Source organism: Hordeum vulgare, chromosome 4H (genome assembly GCF_904849725.1).
Source record: "Hordeum vulgare subsp. vulgare chromosome 4H, MorexV3_pseudomolecules_assembly, whole genome shotgun sequence".
In the NCBI taxonomy this organism is placed as follows: Eukaryota; Viridiplantae; Streptophyta; class Magnoliopsida; order Poales; family Poaceae; genus Hordeum; species Hordeum vulgare.
The window spans coordinates 448,022,512-448,043,289 of NC_058521.1; the positions used below are offsets into that span (position 1 = coordinate 448,022,512).

The 20,778-nt window shown below is 43.0% G+C and overlaps 1 protein-coding gene across 1 annotated transcript; it reads right to left on the bottom strand.

The window, feature by feature from the left end:
- Window positions 1-9,996: 9,996 nt before the first annotated feature.
- On the bottom strand, window positions 9,997-20,182 carry LOC123448888 (rab3 GTPase-activating protein catalytic subunit). The gene is made up of 21 exons (XM_045125924.1): window positions 19,692-20,182; window positions 19,003-19,046; window positions 18,841-18,904; window positions 18,642-18,756; window positions 18,463-18,530; window positions 18,011-18,108; window positions 17,406-17,577; window positions 16,369-16,585; window positions 15,879-16,005; window positions 15,655-15,764; window positions 15,466-15,555; window positions 15,050-15,178; window positions 14,832-14,965; window positions 14,184-14,270; window positions 14,016-14,108; window positions 13,864-13,935; window positions 13,664-13,703; window positions 13,239-13,483; window positions 12,611-12,788; window positions 11,204-11,409; window positions 9,997-10,774 (listed from the first exon to the last, which is right to left on the bottom strand). Exons 1-21 carry the CDS (start codon window positions 19,917-19,919, stop codon window positions 10,478-10,480), a joined length of 2,814 nt encoding a protein of 937 aa, XP_044981859.1. The 5' UTR covers window positions 19,920-20,182; the 3' UTR covers window positions 9,997-10,477.
- Window positions 20,183-20,778: the final 596 nt, after the last annotated feature.

Here is a 20,778-nt window from a genome sequence, read left to right on the forward strand (position 1 = left end):
AAACCAAATTCTCTAAGTATACTAGCAAGTTGATCCTTAAAATTATCATTGGGTTGTAGATAATTGGTTTGTGGAGAAGCGCAAGCACGCTGCGAAAACTTCGGCAAAGAAATTTGAGCACGCAAAGTTTGCAACGGATGCACACTAAAATATGAATCGGGTACCGTACGGAACCCCGATACCGACACGCGGAAATGGTGGTGTATTATACGCTACCGTTTGGTAAAAGGTTGTTGTAAATTAGAATTTATTCCTACACTTTGGTTAATGTTACTGTAATTTGGTGGGATCTAAGTCGTACAAATAGAAGGAGCAGCACGTGAAATAAAATTATTAGCCGAACTACTAGCAAAGTTTCGGCCACCTTGATTATTATTGAAAGCATTGTGAGGCTGGATAACATTAGTGGATGCACCAGGCGTATGAATATTGATAGGCAAATTAAATAAATTATTATTTACCATAGGCATCAGCTTTTTATCGTAATACTCATGATGAGTTTGCAGCCCCAATGATTGAGCATGATGAGGTAGATTAATTCCAATAACTTTACTAAGCTGCTCCTTAAATTCTTAAATTTATCGACTACAGCCTTAGTAATTGTGTATGCCGTATTTATCATATCAAAACCATATTTTCTCGTTACGAACACATCAATTAAATAAGCAATTTCGTCGGTTGACTTATTTACCTCAGCGTCGAGCAGATGGGAAGGACTCGGGGTAGCTACCTTCTTGACGACGCCGTTTCTTATCTTCTGGTATCCAGCCAACTTCAGTTTTCTCCTTTCAGCCTGCTCTTCCTCAAGCTCTCGCTCAAACTCGCGTCGATCGTCCTCTAACAGATCGTCGAGTGTGATGGCGATGACGTTCTCCACGTCGAAGTCGCTTCCATTCTTGTCCATGTATGTACGTTCTTGTTCTTCTCGTCCCCAGCAGAGTCGCCGATTGTGTTGCCATGCAAATTTGCCGCGCGACACCACAATAACCGTCGTGCTTACGTGACGACGAACGGATGCTTTCCGGGCAAAGCAACAAAGAATTCCTCGGTTTCGTAGAGGGGTACGATCGCTTTTCAGCGCAAAACGGCAAAGATGATCCGGGCTCTAGGGTTGCTAGGGCACGGCGGAGAGTAAACGATAGAAAGAAGTACGTGAAAAAATAGATTGGTTTTTGTTGTGTAACGATTAGATAGATTTGCTCTCGATCGGCCATGTGCCTGTTTATATAGGCAGCATGGTCTTTGGCATACAGGATAGGATACGGAAGTCTCGAATGTAGGGCGGATATAGGGTAGCTTGTGCGCGTAAGGGTGTGATTGCCATGTCATCCGTCCCACCCCGAGCCCACGTTGTCCTCACAAAAATTCCAACTTGGAAACCTAGCTCATTTCACTCTTCTCTCTTGCTCCATTTTTTTCTTCTCCCTTCCTCTGATTTCTCCTCTCCTTCGATCCAATCCGATGACTCCAGCTAGCATGTAGAGCATCGGCGACTTCTCCGACTCCGACCTCGATGTCGACTAGGAGCTGGTCGCACACGATCCACCACCAACCGTTGATGCCTACAACTATGCCGACGATCGAAAGGGCAAAGTGCTAGCAAGGAAGTGGTGATTCCGATCCTTCTCTTTTTATATTATTGTATTTTAGTTGTTTATAAGTTTATAACTTGTCTATTAATTAACTTTGGTGATGTTTTGGATGATGTAAAGTGGGCTTATGTGCATTTTGTTGTGGAACAAAGAATAGGAAACAAAAAAAATCTTACGAACACCCAAGATGTATCTATGGAGATGCATAGCTACGAGGGGGAGAGTGTGTCTATGTATCCTTGTAGATCGTTAAGTGGAAGCGTATGTAACGCAGCTGATGTAGTCGTACGTCTTCATGATCCAATCGCAATCTGTCCCGATCTAGCATCGAACGAATGGCACCTCTGCGTTCAGCACACGTGCAGCTCGATGACGTATCTCCCTCCTTAATCCAGCGAGCGAGGGCGGAGTAGTAGATGGGTTCTCCGATAGCACGGCGACGTGATGAAGGTGCTCATGGAGCTAGTTCACGAGGACTTCGCCAAGCGCTACTGAAACGAGGACGAAGGATGAAACGAGGACGAAGGAGGAACATGAAGAGGGAGGGTTGCCACCAGGGCATGGGAAAGGTTCAAGGGCAGCCCTCCCACCTCTCATCTATATATAGGGGCAAGGGAAGGGAGGCCGACCCCTTAGGCCTTGTTCGATTGACAGGGTTGTGAAGGGGTTTTGGCAGGGATTAAGGTGGATTTAATCCCCTATAATTCAAATTCCCCCCAAATCTCCTCCAATCCTCTTGACAAAGGGTGTAACCAAACAAGGCCTTAGGGTATCCCCAAGGGTGGGGGCGGCACCCTAAGGGGTTGTCTTGGCCCCCAAGGCAAGGGTGGTGGCCACCCTAGGGTTTCTCCAAACCCTTAGCCGCATGGGCCTTAGGGATGGAGTGGCGCACAGCCCATCAGGGGCTAGTGCGCCTCCTCTCTCATCCCATGAGGCCCTCCGTGGCACGTGGACCCCCGAAACCCATCCGGCATCCCTAATAAAAACTCAGAACTTTTTCGAAACCCTAATACCAACTTCCCATATATTAATCTTTACCTCCTGACCATTGTGGAGCTACTCGCCACGTTCGGGGTCTCATCCGAGACTCCGAATAACATTTGATCACCAACGTACATAACCCAATAATAATATAACATCATCGAATGTTAAACGTGTGAATCCTACGGGTTCGAGAATCATGCAGACATGACCGATACACCTCTCCGGGCAATAACCAATAGAGAGATCTGGATGCCCATATTGGTTCCTACATATTCCACGAAGATGTTTATCGGTCGAACCACGATGACAAGGATTCAGTCAATCCCGTATGCAGTCCCCTTTGCCTAGCGGTATGTTATTTGCCTGAGATTCAATCGTCTATATCTCCATACCTAGTTTGATCTCGTTACCGGCAAGTATCTTTACTCGTTCCATAATACAAGATCTCATGACTAACTCCTTAGTCACATTGCTTGCAACCTTCTTGTGATGTTATACTACCGAGAGGGCCCAGAGATACCTCTTCATCATACGGAGTGACAAATTCGAGTCTCGATCCATGCCAACCCAACAAGCACCCTTGGAGATACCTATAGAGCATCTTTATAATCACCTAGTTATGAAGTGGTGTTTGATAGCACCCAAGTATTCCTCCGGTGTCAGGGTGTTGAGGGATCTCATGGTCTTGGGATAGATACTTGGCATGAAGAAAGCGGTAGCAACAAACTAAGTCATATGATCAAATTCTATGCTTACGGTTGGGTCTTGTCTGTCACATCATTCTCCTAATGATGTGATCCCGTTATCAAATGACAACTCATGTATATGGTTAGAAAACCTTAATCATTTTTTATCAACAAGCTAGTCTAGTAGAGACTCACTAGTGACATGATGTTTTTTATATATCCACACATGTATTTAAGTTTTTGATCAATACAATTCTAGCATGGATAATAAACAATTATCATGAACAAGTAAATATAATTTATTATTGCCTCTAAATCATATTTCCAACACATTTCGTTGTCCATTGATGTCAATTTCTTTGTCCGTTGTTTGATCTATTTGTCCATTGTTTGATCTACGTACAATAGTTCATCATGTTGCATGCATAGGATGCCGGATATGAGGTACACTGGTGTGTGTTCTATCATGTTGCATGCATAGAATGCCAAATATGAGGTACACTATTGTGTGGATAAGAATTTAAAGGTTGGTCGGTCAATGTTCTTGTACATATAAGGTGCGGGGTCTTTTTTGCGGGGAAATTTGGGAGCTCTTTATTCAACACAAACAGCTCCAGCGTAATCAACTGAGAGGCTGGTTACAAGTAGACTCAGTGTAGAGTCAAGCCAAGAGTCCGTGACATCTAGAGTGCTAGCTTGCTTGGCACAGATATGGGCGGGGACGTTAACCGATCTACCAACATGCTGAATTACAACAGGCTTAAAGAAATGGACATGCTCTCCAATTTCGAACAAGATAGGCGCCGCCACCGTGCGATCGCTGTGACGCGAGTTCCAGAGATTCACGATCTCCAAATTATCAGTCTCGAACCCCACTTCGACGTAGCCCCTTAGATGCATGAACAACACACCATCTCGAAGAGGAAGAGCTTCTGTGATGAGAGGATCAGTGATGCCCGGGTATGACTTGCACCAAGCAGCTAGGAAGGAGGATCGGGTCCTTGCTACTCCACCATCTCCACCCCTTCTAGCTTCCATGGAAATGTTGCCATCCGTGTTGATCTTGATCCAGCCATCGTCCGACAGGCGCCAGCCATGACCATGGAGGATCCCTGCATGGTCCCGAGGAAGTTCGAGAGCAGCTAGAGCCTCACAGGTCTTCTGCATAGACAGAACGGGATCCAGCTCGCCCTTGTCGTGTGTAGCATTATTCCTCGAGGTCCAAATCGCCCACATGACAGTAACTAATTTTGCTCTCTCGGCGTCCAAGAACCTGGGATCGCAAAGAATGTCCCGGGGCCAGGTAAGCGGGTGCAGCTCCGTCCGCTTGATGTCGAGCCAGTCTGGTGCAGAACTCCAGAAGCGCCTGGCATGGGTACAATACAGTAAAGAGTGCTTCATATCTTCCTCCGTGTGTAGGCATAGTTTGCAAGTGCCAACAGTGGCAATGTGGCGGTGCTTGAGGGTAGCTTCCAATGTGAGAATCCCATGCAGAACCCGCCACCAGAACACTCTCACTCTTGGCAAGACTTTGAGCTTCCATAATCGGGACCATAGTTATTTGTCTATAGTTGAGGTTTTGGTGATCGACCCTTCCTCTAGAGCTTTATGCTCATTATGAGTCATTAGAGCACGATATGCTGATCTTACAGTATAGCAACCCGATCGTTCGAGAGCCCAAGCAAACACATCGTTGCCTCCACCCCATCTCAACGAAATGTTAAGAATGGCATTCGCATCAGGGGTAATAAAATGTTGGCGGATCACGTATGATCTCCAAGACCAATTATCAGCATCACTGAGGTCTGAAATAGTGTGCGGCTGTGCATTTCCACTTCTGATAGTCGATGACATGGAGATAGTGTCGGCGATCCACTTATCATCCCAGATAGACATAGTTATGCCATATCCAATTCGCTTTATGAGGCCAACCTGCAGAGCGTCTCGCCCAACAATGATCGCACGCCACGTTGCCGAAGAGCATCGTGGAGCCGAAGCTTGCGTGAAATCACTGAAGGGGAAATATCTGCCTTTAAGAACTCTGGCGCAGAGGGAATTTGGATGTGTCATTAGTCTCCATCCGCGTTTGCTGAAAGAGCTATGTTGAACAGCTCGAAATCCCGGAATCCCATGCCCCCCTTCTCTTTCGGAATTGCCATCGCATCCCAGGCTTTCCAATGCATGGAGTTGCGATCCAATGAGCTACTCCACCAGTATTTAGCCAGGCAGGAGACAAGACCCTTACACACCTTCTTGATCAGCTTGAAGCAACTCATACTGAAAGTTGGTATGGCTTGGGCCACTCCTTTTATTCACACTTCCCTACCAGCACAAGAAACCATTCTTTCCGACCCACCTTGTAGTTTACTTCGTATTCTCACTCTGATATGGTCGAAAGTACCACTTGTGATCCTACCCGCAGCAGTAGGCAGACCTAGATAACGTTCGCTAAAGGTCTCAACATAAATATTTAGAGTTTTTTTCAGCAGCTGCTTGTCCAGTTCTGAGGTGTTTGGGCTGAAATAAATAGAGCTTTTGTCTTTGTTAACAGCCTGTCCCGATCCCCTTTCATATATTCTCAGAATCTTGTTGACCCTTTGAGCACTCTCCACTTTTGCCTGCATAAAAATCAGATAATCATCTGCGAAGAGAAGATGGTTAATCCAAGGGGAACGATTGCAGACTTGAATGCCTTAATCAACTCGCAAACTACCAAAATGATTCAGGAGTGAAGTGAGTCCTTCCGCACAGAGCAGAAAGAGATATGGGGACACTGGGCAGCCTTGTCGCAATCCCTTCAAGGGAGTGAAGAAGGGGAGGAGCTCACCATTCACACGAATAGCAAATCTGACAGAAATAACACCTTTCATGATCACGCGAGCAAGTTCCACACAAAAACCCAACTTCAACATGACCGCTTGCACATAGTGGCACTCGACACGGTCGTAAGCTTTCATCATGTCCAGCTTGATAGCACAGACAGCATTCCCCCCACTCTTCCTTCTTCTCATAGCCTGCACACTGTCATGTGCAATCAACACATTATCCGTGAGCAGTCGGCCGGGGACAAATGCACTCTGTTCAACACCAACTATATCGTCCAAGCACTCTCGGGGGCGGTTAGCAATAGCCTTTGCAGTGATCTTATACAGAACCGGGTAGAGAGATATGGGTCGATATTGGGATATAAGTTGAGGGAAACGTACCTTGGGGATTAAGGTTATAGAAGTGTCATTCATACCCATGGGCAGTTCTCCTCCATTCGGAAATTCACGCACCGCAGGAATGATGTCATCTTTAAGCAAAAGCACAGTGGCACTGAAGGAAACCTGTCGTGAAACCATCCACCCCTGGTGCCTTCGAAGGAGCCATCTGAAAAATGGCTCGACGAACCTCTTCTTTGGAGAACGGCTTGCTGAGATCCACATTCATCCGAGGCGTCACGCGGGGAGGTACCACGGCTAACAACTCCTCCATTGGATAAAAACCTTGTGAGGTGTACAACTGCTCATAGAACTGCTGAACCTCAGCTTGATCCTCATCCAGGGTACTGCAAATGTACCATCCGCCTGCACCATATTTTCAATCTTATTCATGCGCTTGCGTTGGGCAGCCTCGGCAAGGAAGTAGCCCATGTTTCGGTAACCCTCCTGCCAGTAATGCTACACATACAGGCAATTACGGACTGATTTTGTTTACATAATGACATGGCAACATGTGATTGGAGAGAAGGAGAGTGAGGCGGGCCACCCCGATGGAAAATCAGGGAGGGTTGAGATTATTTAGGAAGGGTCCGTAATGACCGTGTAAAGGGCCCGTAGGTCTAGGATTATTGCCCTCCCGCAGCCATGGAACACGCGGACGTTGGCGAAGCCAGATTTCTTCTTGATGCAATGCTAGTTTTAATTTCTTAGCCACTGACTTCTCTTCATCGGAAGGCCCCCGTCGCAAAGACTGGCCACACAAACGGCCAAGCTGCTCCCGCAGTTTACGAATCTTGCATGATAAGCATCTGAATTCCTTTGCCCCCCATGCTGCCAGGTTGCCCTGCAGCGCAGTTAGAGCATGAACAACACCTTGTAACCCTTCTCGGCCAGTGCCCCGTTGCCATGAGTCCAATACTAGTCTGTTGTAGTCCACATGCATCTGCCACATGTCCTCATATCTGAATTGTTTTGGACCTCTGGGCACAGCCGAAACCAGTTGCTCACATAGTTCCGTGAACATGAAACAGTGATCAGACTATGTCGTCACAATGTGTCTCACTTTGATGTGAGTGAACATATGAATAAGAGCCGACTGACCAAAATCTTGGTTAGTCGGGCTTTCACATTTAATCTACCCGGCTGGTTATTGTCCTAAGTGTATTCAGTACACAACCAGCCCAAGTCGATAAGAGAGCACTCGTCCATCACTTCTCGGAAAGCCCGCATTTGCCACTCCGGTCTAGGACTTCTCGAAAAGTGCTTCGATCCACACAAAGTCTCATTAAAATCGCCAATGCACATCGAGGCCTCATGCTGGATTGAGTGCAAAGTTCTCATAAACCTCCAACTGTGATGACGACCTTCAGCTTTGGGAGCTCCATAGAAGCCAGTCACTCGTCATTGCTTTGAACCATCACTCTTCTTCCGCACCATAAGATCGATATGGTCGGTACTATAACTCTTTAGATCAGCATCCAAATCCGAAGACCAAAACATGCCGATTCCCCCACTGAGACCAACACTGCTGACAGCAAAACAGCCAGCAAAACCCAATAGAATTTTCAAATTCTCCACTCTTTGTGCCGAGATTTTTGTCTCCATGACAAACAAGAGACCGGGTCCTTCCTTCTTTACAATGTTGTGAAGCTCGCGAACTGCCGCGGGGTTCCCAAGCCCTCGACAGTTCCAGTTGAGGCAACTCATTGGTCCTGGCGGGGCTGCTTCGCAGCCGCCGTCGAACAATCCGAGCTTTGGGAGTTGGTGGGGTGGGTTTCTTCTTCTTTGGGTCAGGTTCAGAGCCATGTCTCTACCTTCTTCCACCATCTTATTCTCGTCGGGCCTGAAGACCACCATAGCATCAGTGGCCGCTTTGGCTTGCACGTGCACTTCGGGGGGAGACGGTTGCACGGCAATTTGCATGTACACTTGCCTCTGCCCCTGAGGACCCCCTTTCCTTTTTGTTCTTCTGATGATTGTTTTTCTTAGGGGGAGACAACCTCAGGAGTAGGATCAGTTTGTTCGTTCGCCGTGCGAGCCTCCTTGTTGCTATTCTGACTAGAATGATGCTCTTTAGACGAACCCTCGTTGGACACCGCTTTCTTTTTCTCTTCTCACGCTCTCAAGCTAGTTCTGAATGGTAGATCACCGGTGTCATCCCTCGTGGCGGGCGTCGGACAATGTAGATCTGAGTGGCCCAAACGTCCACATGAGAAACAGAAATTGGGCACATGTTCATACTGTATGTCATACCAGTCCCGACTGCCCCTAGCCGCGGAGTCAATCAGAATCCACCTGCGCAAGGGCTTCCGGACATCAATGGTCACCCTAGCTCTCAGGTAACCACCAAAGGGATCAAACTGGACAGCGGATGCATTCTCATCAATTTGCCTTGCCATTGCTTTGCCCCTAACATCACTCCTCAGGTTGAACACAAAACCCTAGCCCAAATCTGAAGCTTGTCGAACTGCAGCTCAGACGGCCGCATGCTCTCCTTAAACTCTGTGAGAATCAAAGATGCTTGCTCACATGCCACGAGGATCCATCCCACACACGATCGCGATCGCGCTAGGTCGCAAATTTAGCCACGAAAATATTCTCACCCGTCGAACGGAACACCAACCCCTAGGGTTTCCCCAAGCCGGGCGCAGAGCATTGGCGATTGTCTGAATATGCAACAAGTTCTAAGTACAAGACCTTCCCCGCGATCACCGAGACCTGCTTCGCACCGTCTTCAATGTTGTCCAAGACCAAAGGTGTTGCCTCCTCCTCGATGAGATCAAGCTTTCCCATGGCTTCCTCCATGCGCGCCCTCGCCGCCCTAGGCGAGAGGGCGCCTCTGCCACTCGATGAACCCGGTGCCGCAGCCATCCAGGGTACCCTCTATGCTGCCCGCCGATGAGAAACGATCGGCGGCCATCGATTCCTCCACGCGGAACTCTAATCACCTCCAGAGGAGGCTCCTAGTTTTTCGGGGAACTTTTTTCCGCTATTGCAGTCCTCCTATAAGGCACGGGATCCAGTAACTGTGGCGCGTCCACAAAACGTATAGGGCGCCGAATTTGGTAATTATGGTCATAGATGCATCATCACCCCGATGATGTACAATGGCACAATGCAACACCACCAGCCAGATGTAGTTCTATCTACTACTCCCTCTGTTCCTAAATATAAGTCTTTATAGAGATTCCACTAATAACTACTCCCTCCGTTCTTAAATATAAGTCTTTTTAAAGGTTCCGCTAAAAAACTATATGGATGTATATAGACATACTTTAGAATATAGATTCATTCATTTTGTTTCGTATGCAGTCTCCTAATAAAATCTCTAAAAAGACTTATATTTAGGAACAGAGGGAGTACATACGGAGTTAAATGAATGAATCTATACTTTAAAATATGTTTATATACATATGTATGTAGTCCGTAGTGAAACCTCTAAAAAGATTTATACTCTCTCCTTCCTAAATAATTGTAGTTGATAAGAACTAGACTACTATATAGAAGAAGTATTTAGGAACAGAGGGCGTATTTCAATTTGGACAAAATGCAACTAAAAAATGGACAAAATACCATCACCCTCATTGGAGGGGTGTAGTACTTGGAACCACAGTTAACTACTCCACTGAGGGTGAGTAAACAAAACAATCTGTGCAAGACCTTGCACAAACGGTTCTTACATGCAACTGTAAATCATCATATCACATGGCAGCTTGGCAGCCTGCATATCTCCAGATGCCCACAAGCACAAAAGTTACAACTGCGGTCGCTGGACGATCCAATTTCTTTCCACCTCATGCAGATCATGCTGTTTTTTGTGGATAATAAGTTGACACTTGACACTTCAACTTTCTCGCAACACTCGCTCTGCGATTCAGCCGCCACCATTGTTCTGATGCCAAAGGATTGATTTTCTTGTACACTCAACCTTCAACCCAGGAATTGATAGATCTGCAATATCAGCACATCCGGCTAACTCCTATGATTGTTCATCATATGTCTGATGAACATATCAGTCCCAGGATGTCACAGATAAAGCAACCCAGAGATCATTCGATGTACCAGATATATACATCCTATGTGTCTCAATCTGTTCATCTGTACATAACGGAGTTTGGCTCGAATAGTGGCCGTTGCTTAGTTTCTCCAGAACTGAGAATACAATCTCTCTTTGTATTGGTTCATGGCCGTTCAAAAGATTTCCCATGCTCAAAACTTTCCTCCATGACTGATTAGCAGTAGGGGGACGAAACAGGCTTGATACAGCCTCCCTTTCAAGCATCCCCACCTTTTCCTTAGTAGTGAACTCCTAACATAGAAGATTAGGAGGAAATCAGAAATATGATCATGGAAATGGACAGAAAAAACAATGGCCAGGTATTAATAACTCATTAACAAATTTCATATGGCTAGGGCAATCGCAGCCAAGCCCCAGCCCACTGCATCAATATATATGAGTATTTTAGTCCTCCAACTTTCTTTCTTGATATTCTAACAGGTGAAAGCTGTAGCTAACAAGGCATTTGGTTCCCGTAAAAAAAAGGGCATTTGGTGTGAAGGATATATACAGTATAAAGTAGCAAACCCATAAGGGTTCCAATTTGATCAGGCATATGAACCGGACTGAATATGTGAAGCTCCTGATCTCCTACTCCTTCCCTCAAATCTATGAATACTGATTTCATCATTTGAGAGTCACTATGCAATGATAGTAGATGTCGAGAAGAATAGCACTTACCTTTTCATAACAGATACTTTCCAAGCTGGTTCCCATTTTTGGAAGATAGTAATTGAAGTAGTCGGTAAAAATTGATTGAGCCAGTCTTGGAGCATCTGCAAGTTTTCGGTGGACCGAAGCAGCAAAAATTAGCAACTTCTCTATATGCTCGAAAACTTGACAAAGTCGCTTCAAATCTCCAGCCAAATCACTTGTGCCAGATTTTCCTGTCAAAATAACCACATCAGTATTCAAGCTGTCAAGAAGTCCCATTATCCTTGAGACCCACTGATAACTGAAGGTTGGCTAGCTTCCAACCTAATAAGTTCAATATTTTATCAGCTAGGGAACTAATAATCTATTTTATCAGCTAGGGAACTAATAATCCTAGACAGTATTTAACCCCAACGATGCCTTCATTTACTAATAATTGTTACAGTATATGTGGATTGCATGAGCCCTTTCCATCAGTTTGTACTTTTGGTTGCGTTGGCTAGTGCATGAAGCTTAACATGGTATCAGATTAAGGTCTTGAGTTCAAGTCCTGGCTTTCGCAATTTATTAAAAATTGCTGGTAGCCCCCCTTTGTGTCCACGTAGAGGCCTCTTGAGTCATACGTTAGTTTCGCGCATCGTCGCTCTCTTCTAGTTGCACGTGTTGACTTGTCTTCCCCGTCACACGTGAGAGGGGGTGTTACAATATATGTGGATTGCACTAGCCCTTTCCATCAATTCGGACTTTTGGTTGCGTTGGCAAGTGCATGAAGCTTAACATGGTATCGAAGCTAAGGTCTTGAGTTCAAGTCCTGGCTTTCGTAATTTATTTTAAAAATAGCCGGTACCACCTTTGTATCCACATAGAGGCCTCTTGAGTCATACGTGAGTTTCGCGCGCCGTCGCTCTCTTCCGGTTGCACGTGTTGACTTGTCTTTCCCGTCACAGCATGAGAGGGAGTGTTAAAGTATATGTGGATTGCACTAGCCCTTTTCATCAGTTTGGACTTTTTGTTGCTTTGGCTAATGCATGAAGCTTAACATGGTATTGGAGCTAAGGTCTTGAGTTCAAGTCCTGATTTTCATAATTTATTTAAAAAATTGTTGGTAGCCCCGTTTGTGTCCACGTAGTGGCCTCTTGAGTCATACGTGAGTTTCGCGCGTTGTCACTCTCTTCCGGCCGCACGTATTGACTTGTCTTCCCTGTCACACGTGAGAGGGGGTGTTACAGTATATGTGGATTGCACTAGCCCTTTCCATCAGTTCAGGCTTATGCCCCGTCTTTATTTGGACTCATAATTTAGTTATCCAAATAAGCACGGGAGTAGAAAAGCTCAATAGATTCAAGTCAGAACGAAGCCCCACCAATGTCAGGGCACCCAAATAAGAAAAATGTAAGTCTACAATTTATGCACAGTTGTACAAAAAGTATGTACCTTGAAGAGATTTTAATGTTGACGCCATTGTAGCATATAGTTGATCCATTTTAGTCTTCATCAATTTAAAGCCACCATATGTGGTCCTGTTTAGAATGTCAGCTGATGATTTGAAAGCAGTGCAGACCATTTGCTCAAGGAGCTGTTGTGGTCTCAAAGTTTCAAGGTAATGAACCACCTGAATATCACAAATATGCAAAGCTCAGCCAGAAACTTATAACTAAATATATGTGGTTATTTGTAATCATCACGTGGTTATTCCAGTTTAATTTCAAGTAATCTAAAACCGGTAAATTTCAAGATTCCATCTGACATCTGAACATATGCAACTAATTTCATGATATTTTTTTATTGTTATCTTCATCATAGACTTTGAAACACACCTACAAGTAAATGTGTTAGTCTTTCATAACTGAACACCGACTTTCTGCCGCGAACCCCCCTGCTCTAACCTACTCCCTCTGTCCCAAAATAACTGTCTCAACTTTGTACTAGCTCTAGTACAAATTTGTACTAAGCTTAAGACATTTATTTTGGGACGGAGGGAGTATTTATTAGGTCATGCAGTTCTACATGATGGAAGTAAACCACTGCTGATACGAACTTAGGATAAGGAAGAGCAACACACCTTTTCTCCTTCTCGAATAGAATCAAGCAGAGATTTCTGTTCACAGACAGGCAAAGCTGGGGCATCATTCCAAATTTTGCGCCACATATTCCCATGTTCTGACATACGCTGAGAAAGCTTCCCTTTGGGCGGCCAGGCAGGACTACCATCACTTTTGTCCTCACCTACCCAGTCACCAGGTGAATGCCACCGAATAAAATCTTCAAAAGCAGAGTCTGGGTTTGCGGCTTTAAAAGCAGACATATCTAAGCATGAAGTAGAGCTTAATTAGTAACAGGTGAAGAAATTCTACAAAAAGAGGAATCAAAGATCTTCCAAAAACAATGATAATGCGTAAGATAATAGTATTCTTCAAGATAGAAGTAATAATTAGCTATGCCTACATGTACCGTTTAAGGAAAGGGGGTATTTTAGATAAACCTTACCTGAAGATAATATATCCCTTTCTAGTTGACCAGATAAACCCTGCAACAGAAGATTAATGGTATACATCACACTAATTTTGAGGTAACTAATAAGGAGTACAATAAAGGTGACAAAATACCGGGAAAAATAGATGAAAATTCAACAAGAAGAATTGGCTAGAAGTGTGGACACTAAAGGTAATGTAAGTTCAAGAACTTACAACAGCATTGCCAAAAGCTTCGGCTGCCTGGAGCCTTTCTTCATGCATATCTTCTGTCATCAAAGGTGCATCCTAAGAAACTAGTGGAAAAATAAGGGGGGCGTATGTGCATCTTGATGTTAAATCTGAAGAAGAGTGATGCTAAGCAGAACCTGGGTATATGGAGCATGCATTTCCTGAAACGTATTTATCAGCATCATTGAAGGGACAACACCTGCTGATCCTTTACGTATTTTATTAGGTGCCTGTTCGTAAATAGAAATATTAGCATCAAATATTTTTAACTTTAAATATATACCAAGGGCATGGATGCACATTACCATGCTATTTGAACTCCTTTCTTTATGTACATCACCAGTATCCTTCTCACGATTTAACGATTTCTTCCGCTCAATGCATATCGCAAGCTTGCAGAGAGGCAAAAACAAAAGGCAAAATCATGTAAATATGCTGATCTCACGGAAACAGATTATTTACAGAAAAAAAGGACCCGGTGTAGCATGGACTCCAGTGTTCAACTTACAGAACACAAGAGAATCATGAAATACAAATACAGCACACTTTAACAAAGAACATGGTTAGCTTTGTTAGTTTGATATTCATGGAATGCATAAATTTGTTCAATTAAGATTTTGGGAGAAACAAACCAACATTACCCGGTGGTTTACTGACAGTTCGTCAGAAGGGAAAGGGGTGACAAAGGATGGTGTATTAGTTCACTCTTTACAAACGGCGTTTTGCAAAGCAAGTGAAAAATTACGGGACTCCCTAGAGTTTATCTTATTAATCAGAGTAACCAGACAAATAAATAATCCATGTACGACATAAACTCCAACATGGTTTCACACAATATCAGTGGACACTGGACAACATAAGAATGTGACATTTGCTCGCAGACAAAACCTGCTAATTTTCTTATGTGAAAAGATGTCGTTGAGTAAGGGCTTCAAGGAAATTAGCACAAATACCATTTGTAGTTTTTGGTGGATTACACAAGCAGAGAGGTCAATGCTAGAAGTGGTTTTCATCCTCGGCAGTCGTTCTGATTCCTCCCAGCACCAACGAATTTCACGCACAAAATCAATCCATAAGACTGCTATTGCTGGCATAACAAAGTCAATCATTAATGTAGCTCACGAAATTAAAACAAGGGTTTTATTGAAAATATTTAGCACGGAACACGAACCACGTATATTGCAGTTGCCAAACCACAATGCATGCAAACAGAACTGAGCAAAGAGAGAATCTGAAGGTGCTCCTTTCAAAGCGCGACCATACTTGTTTTCTGCTTCCACATAATTTGAGTTTCCAACCTCTGAAAAACACCAAAATGTAAGTTAACCTGTTTTTTGTCTAAATGAATTAGAAGAAAAGGCTGCAGACATGACATGAAAATTTCATTATGGCATTTTTGGCTACTCGAGTTTGAGTTTATCATAGATCTGGCCAAGTGCAGCATTGTGGATTCCTTGAATGCTTGATATTATATACCACATGAGATTTTCTTAATTATGCTCATTTATTCCCAAAACAAATTATGCTCATTTATATGGTTCATAAAATTAAAGACTCTGTAGATAAGAAAGGAGGGTGTATAAATACCATCATTGAAAAGATCTTTCATAACACGATCAATAACAGTTGGTGGAGGCACAGCAACAGAAGATTTTGAATTGTCTTGGCCTGAATTATCTGCTTTCTAACATGACAACTTCAAAATCAGAAAAAAAAGGCTACAAAAAGTTATTATCGTCACTTCAAAGGAATTCTGACATGCATGAAGTTCTTAACCTGCAACAAAATCTTCCAAAAATTGTGCCTCTGCTGACGATTCAAATGCATTTACTAGAAGATGTAGCTGGGATGCAAACCCAACAAACTTCCCAATAGAATCATCAACCCTAAAAATGAATGAACATAAACAAAAGGAATACATCATGAGGTGGAACAATCCATGAAATATGTAAAACAAATATGATACTTATATCAAGATGATTTTACAAAAAAAGTCTTACATGTATGGCGACACAACTGGTTGAAGAAGCCAACTATCAGCATCAAATGACGAAGCATTTTCCACCTCAGCCATCTCAAAGCTCTCTTCAAACGTTTTCCCTCCCCAAATGGTTGTCAACTCAAAACCTAATATTCATTGCCAGCATGTGTTATTTAAACATATCTTTTAGTAAACCAACACGTGAGATATACTAAAGTAAAATACAGTTGACAGAATACTTTGCACACATATCACTCAACTATTAGCAGGAAAGAAGAAAATTGTGAATATGCATGCTATTATAGTCCATGACTTTGTGACAACTCAACTTTTCTCATATCATATATGCACATTACTTCTTGGTCCATGTTGTTTGCTTATCATGGTTGATATGATGCTTGTAAATACAATCCATGGTATGGTTTGTAGTTCCCAACTTCCCGTGATCTTCTCTTGAAAGTAGCTATTATTAAAAACATTGCAGGTAAAAGATCTAAGGCTGCAGTTACCTTTAACAGGATCCTCGGCAGAGTACCACTCTGACCAAGGGCAATCATCATCCCATTGTTTTCTGGGTTGGCTTGCAACTTCACTTTCTGGTATTGGCTCAGTAGCTTCAGAATCCAAAGTCTCCTCAAGATCATAATCATGTTCAGGAGTTCTGTAGGTAAGCTTCATCGAGAAGTTTACCTTTACCTTTGCTGGAAAATCTGTTGAGGATAGGACCTTCAAACAGAACAATGAAGGTTAGACATGCAGAAAGCAATCCAGGACAGTTATGAGATGTTGGAGGATTCATAGACAAACATAATTACTGAACAACAGCAACTGTAGTATTTTTAAAATCCAAATCCTATATACCTAAATAGTTGATCCCCACTAACTCAATTATCTTAACACATGCAACTATGCCAACTCACCATGCCACCATGCATCCTCCACTAAATCTAATTCTCTCAACATGCAACTATGCCAACTCACATGCCACTACGCATGGGGGGAAACACCTTAACATGCACCATGCATGCTACTCATATTCAATAAATATTTTACAACTATATAATAAAATAAATGTACTTTAATTTCAATTCTCATATTGCTAATTCAAAAACTAAAGCTTCATACTGCCAATTCTCATAGAAATAAGTGCATCCAATTCCCACAGCAATGCACGGGGTGTCATATCTAGTGTTAAGAATAGGTAGTGCCGTAGTGGTTCGCTGGTGTTTTTCATTTTCTTTACGTGTCTCAACAGTTGTCAGTTGCACGCAACATTGGTTTAGAAAGGTTGTATACTTCTGATGTATGGAGTGAAGCAAGCTTTCCAGATTTCAAAAGCTTTAGCACATTATATGATCATGTCTGCAAAGTTGCAACAAAAACTCAATGTAAAATCATATGAAAATGTTGTGGCAAAAGTCAAAAACAGCGGGAAGCATGTGTTGTAACTTTGCTTCCAAGCTACTACTCAGTGATGATAAACTTAGTTAAGGAACAGAAAGGTCTTATGAAAGATAAATAGTTACGAACTGAAGAGAAGACTCACAAACTTTGACAGGAATAGCTCATGTAAACCCTCCAGATGCATGAGTCGTATCGGGACTTGGCTACCAATTCGATCAGCTTCAAATCTTCGAGTAAATACAGTTCCCATGTTTTGGATTCCTATATATGCTTTTCGTGAAGGGTCATGCACAGGTACAAATGCTGGCCAATTGCTAAAATTGAAATTTATATGTCAGTAAAAGAAAATGGCAGCGGCTATGCTGTAACTAGCCTGGCAACACCCTCCACAGCTGCAAAGATAGCATCTGCCGTTAAGGGATGTGATGGAGAAATGCAATGTGAGTGACTTGATACACCCTCGTTTAGATTAAGTTTACTTGTTTTTGCAAGGTAAACTCACTAATCGGGATGATATAATATACGGGCACCAAGAAGAACGTTGAGAGCAAAAGAATAAAACTGAAGCAATTGCTTTGTAAACACAAAGAATAAACCATCACTGCTTATATTCATGTGCTAACCTACTAAACGGTATGCACTACTTTCTCTTCTGACCATAAATCAAATAAGCTATTTCTTTGACACATGATGAACTGAATAAACTATCCACTGCTAGCTTTCATAAATTAGTCAAAAGTCACTAACCTGCCACAATTAGACAATGCAATTGCTACAGAACTCAAAAGCTTAGTTGATTCAGGATCATCAAGAATGACACCGCTGGCACTCAAGGGAGAAATTATCTGACAGCAATAAAAAACTATAATTAATTTATTTAATATTTATGTAAACTAACATATATGCATTAACCGGGCTCCACAATGCAGAAGAACTTGACAGCTTGTTGCAACAATTTGAAAACGAGTGCTACTGCTGATGAACTTGAAATATAATGGTTTCCAGGTTTCTATGAGGAATTCAATGCAATTTCTTTACTCGGGAAATTATCATCTCTGAACCAGGAAACTAACAAAGTTATTTGATATAATACAAAGAAGTACAATGTGAACAGCAATCAATTAATATATCAACAAATCATGTTGTCTGGTCAGCATCCATGTATCTGTATGGTATGCAACAATAGAGTAAAACCATACCAGAAACTCATCTACTCCAAAGGACAGTTCTGTACTGTGTATATCATCATCCCAGTACGAATATTTGCCTACAGAAAGATATTTGCAACTGAATACAAAAATACTCAACAAAAATGTCGTTTTAGAGAATAATAACGGCATAACTTGTTGAGGAGAATAAGCACGTAATTTTTTTGCACCTTTAGCAGATTTCCTAAAATTATACTCCATACAGTAGACTCTTTTCCCATGCTTCAGTTCACGCTTGACGATGTACAAGTTTTCGTAGGAAGGCACGGTCTCTGCACCTTTTTGCTACAAGAATGCATATACTTAACAAAACAAAGAAACATGATACGTCACATGGAGCATCAAATAGGGTCCGGGAAAGAGCAATACCATCAAGATCTTTGGGCCATCTGCTAGCCATTGACGACAAATTGCCTCTATCTCAGATATAAACCTAGATGATTAAGAAACTCAGAAGTGCAATCATACTTAATTGGCCCTTTGCAGATAACTGTAGATGGGCTATTACTAAAAGGGGGAAGCACTGAGTACCTCTCCCAAGATGAAGCAATGGTGAAATCATCAAATCGGCCGAGCTGCACAAATGCATAAAGTATGATAAAGCAACAGATAATTGACCACTCAGACATATTCAACAGAAGCAGAATGCTGACTTCTAAGATCTAGTAAACTACAGATAGAAGGCCTAAAGTAAAACAACACATTGAGAAAACAAGATCCTACCAACCAGTTACATGCTCCCAAATGGGTGTGACCAACAGTACCAAGCAAAGCACAGGAGCTACAGGCTACAGCTATCCATTGGTTACTAATGGCGTGCACACATTGACATATGATCCCATCATACTGCATACTCCTGCAGAAGTAGGCTCCCATGGGTGACAAATGGGCCAACAATTAGTTGAGGTCTCAGTCTGACGGGCCAATACATCCAATCACCAAACTCTTTACAGCCTTCTAGCAACCGCATCACATTTAGCGTATGATGAAACATCCACTTATCTAACTCTTGGTCTGACGGACCAAATATAACAAGTAACAGCCGCATCAGTCACATTACCGTGACCTGGTTGTCACGCAACCACAACAGCAGCAGCACGCCTGGCAGGCACATAAAACTGAACCCCCCGGATGGAAAGCTAGCGCACGGCACCGGCGGGTAGTAATCACGGTCGATAGAGAGAGAGAGCAGCAGCAGCAGCCATCAGAAGCGTGCGTACCTCCTCCTCGGCCTCCTCCTCGTCGTCGTCCTCTCCGATCCGGCGATGCTTGGCGTGCTTGGAGGAGGTGGAGGCCATGGCGGCGTCGGCGATCCCCTCCCTCGGCGAGGCGGGGGAGGAGGTGGGGTCGCGAGGAAGTTTCCCTGTCTGCCTCGTTGGATCGGTGGGGGGGAGACGAAGTGGAGGAGGAGGAGGAGGAGGAGGAGGGAGGTAGGGTGATGTGCCCATACCGCGTCGGCCGAAGAATTCGCGAACTTGGTAGTGGTGCGCTGGCCGCACGACAGCTCTGGAGCTATGGGACACCCAGGGACAGACCGTGTCCACGGTGCACCAAGACTGTGTCTAGCTATATTTCTTTTTTCTTTTTCTTTCTTTGGGTGGAACTTTTTTTTAGAATTTTTTTAGTGGAACTATGTACTATCAGTGGACCGGGTATTGGGCCTTAGTTTAGGACTTGGGGACCACATGAGCTTGTGTATATCGGTCCACTGGACCGGGAATAATGGAGGGACGGGCAGAAAGTTGAGCGGGAATTCCCTAATTGCCGTATTCTGTGCAGTAACAGCCGCATCGAGCAATCCTTCTAACTGGGCCGGTCCATTCAAACGGAACATCTTCAGACGTTTTTGCTAGTTTTGGGAACTTCTAGAAAGTTTCAGCCGGTATTTTTTGGTTTTGGGAAACTTCAACAAGGTTCCCTGAACCCAGTTTTTTTCGTTTTACTTATTTTTCTTCTTTTTCTGTTTTGTTTCATAAAATGTTTTGGATTTTTAAAAAAATCAAATTGAAACAATGTTTTTGCTTTTTAAAAAAATATTATAAATTTCAAATAGTTGCTGTTTTTTAAAAACATCCATAACTTCAAAAAATTCTCGGGATATTCAAAAAATGTTTCGTTTTCTAAGAAAATGTTCGGTATTTAAAGAAAAATGTTCCTGATTTTCAAAAATGTCCAAATTTCGAAATATTCTCGCTTTTAAGATATTATTCATAAATTCAAAAAATGTTCTGAATTTTCAAAAAAAACGTAACTTCAAAAAAAATCTGGATTTATAAAAATATTCGGTATTTCCGAAAAATGTTTGGT

Coding starts and splice junctions, on each gene's coding strand:
- LOC123448888 (XM_045125924.1), bottom strand. CDS start 19,919: ATGGGCACATCACCCTACCTCCCTCCTCCTCCTCCTCCTCCTCCTCCA. Junction 19,047..19,691: donor AGGAGGAGGCCGAGGAGGAG/GTACGCACGCTT, acceptor GCATTTGTGCAG/CTCGGCCGATTTGATGATTT. Junction 14,966..15,049: donor TGGCAACTGCAATATACGTG/GTTCGTGTTCCG, acceptor TTGTTATGCCAG/CAATAGCAGTCTTATGGATT.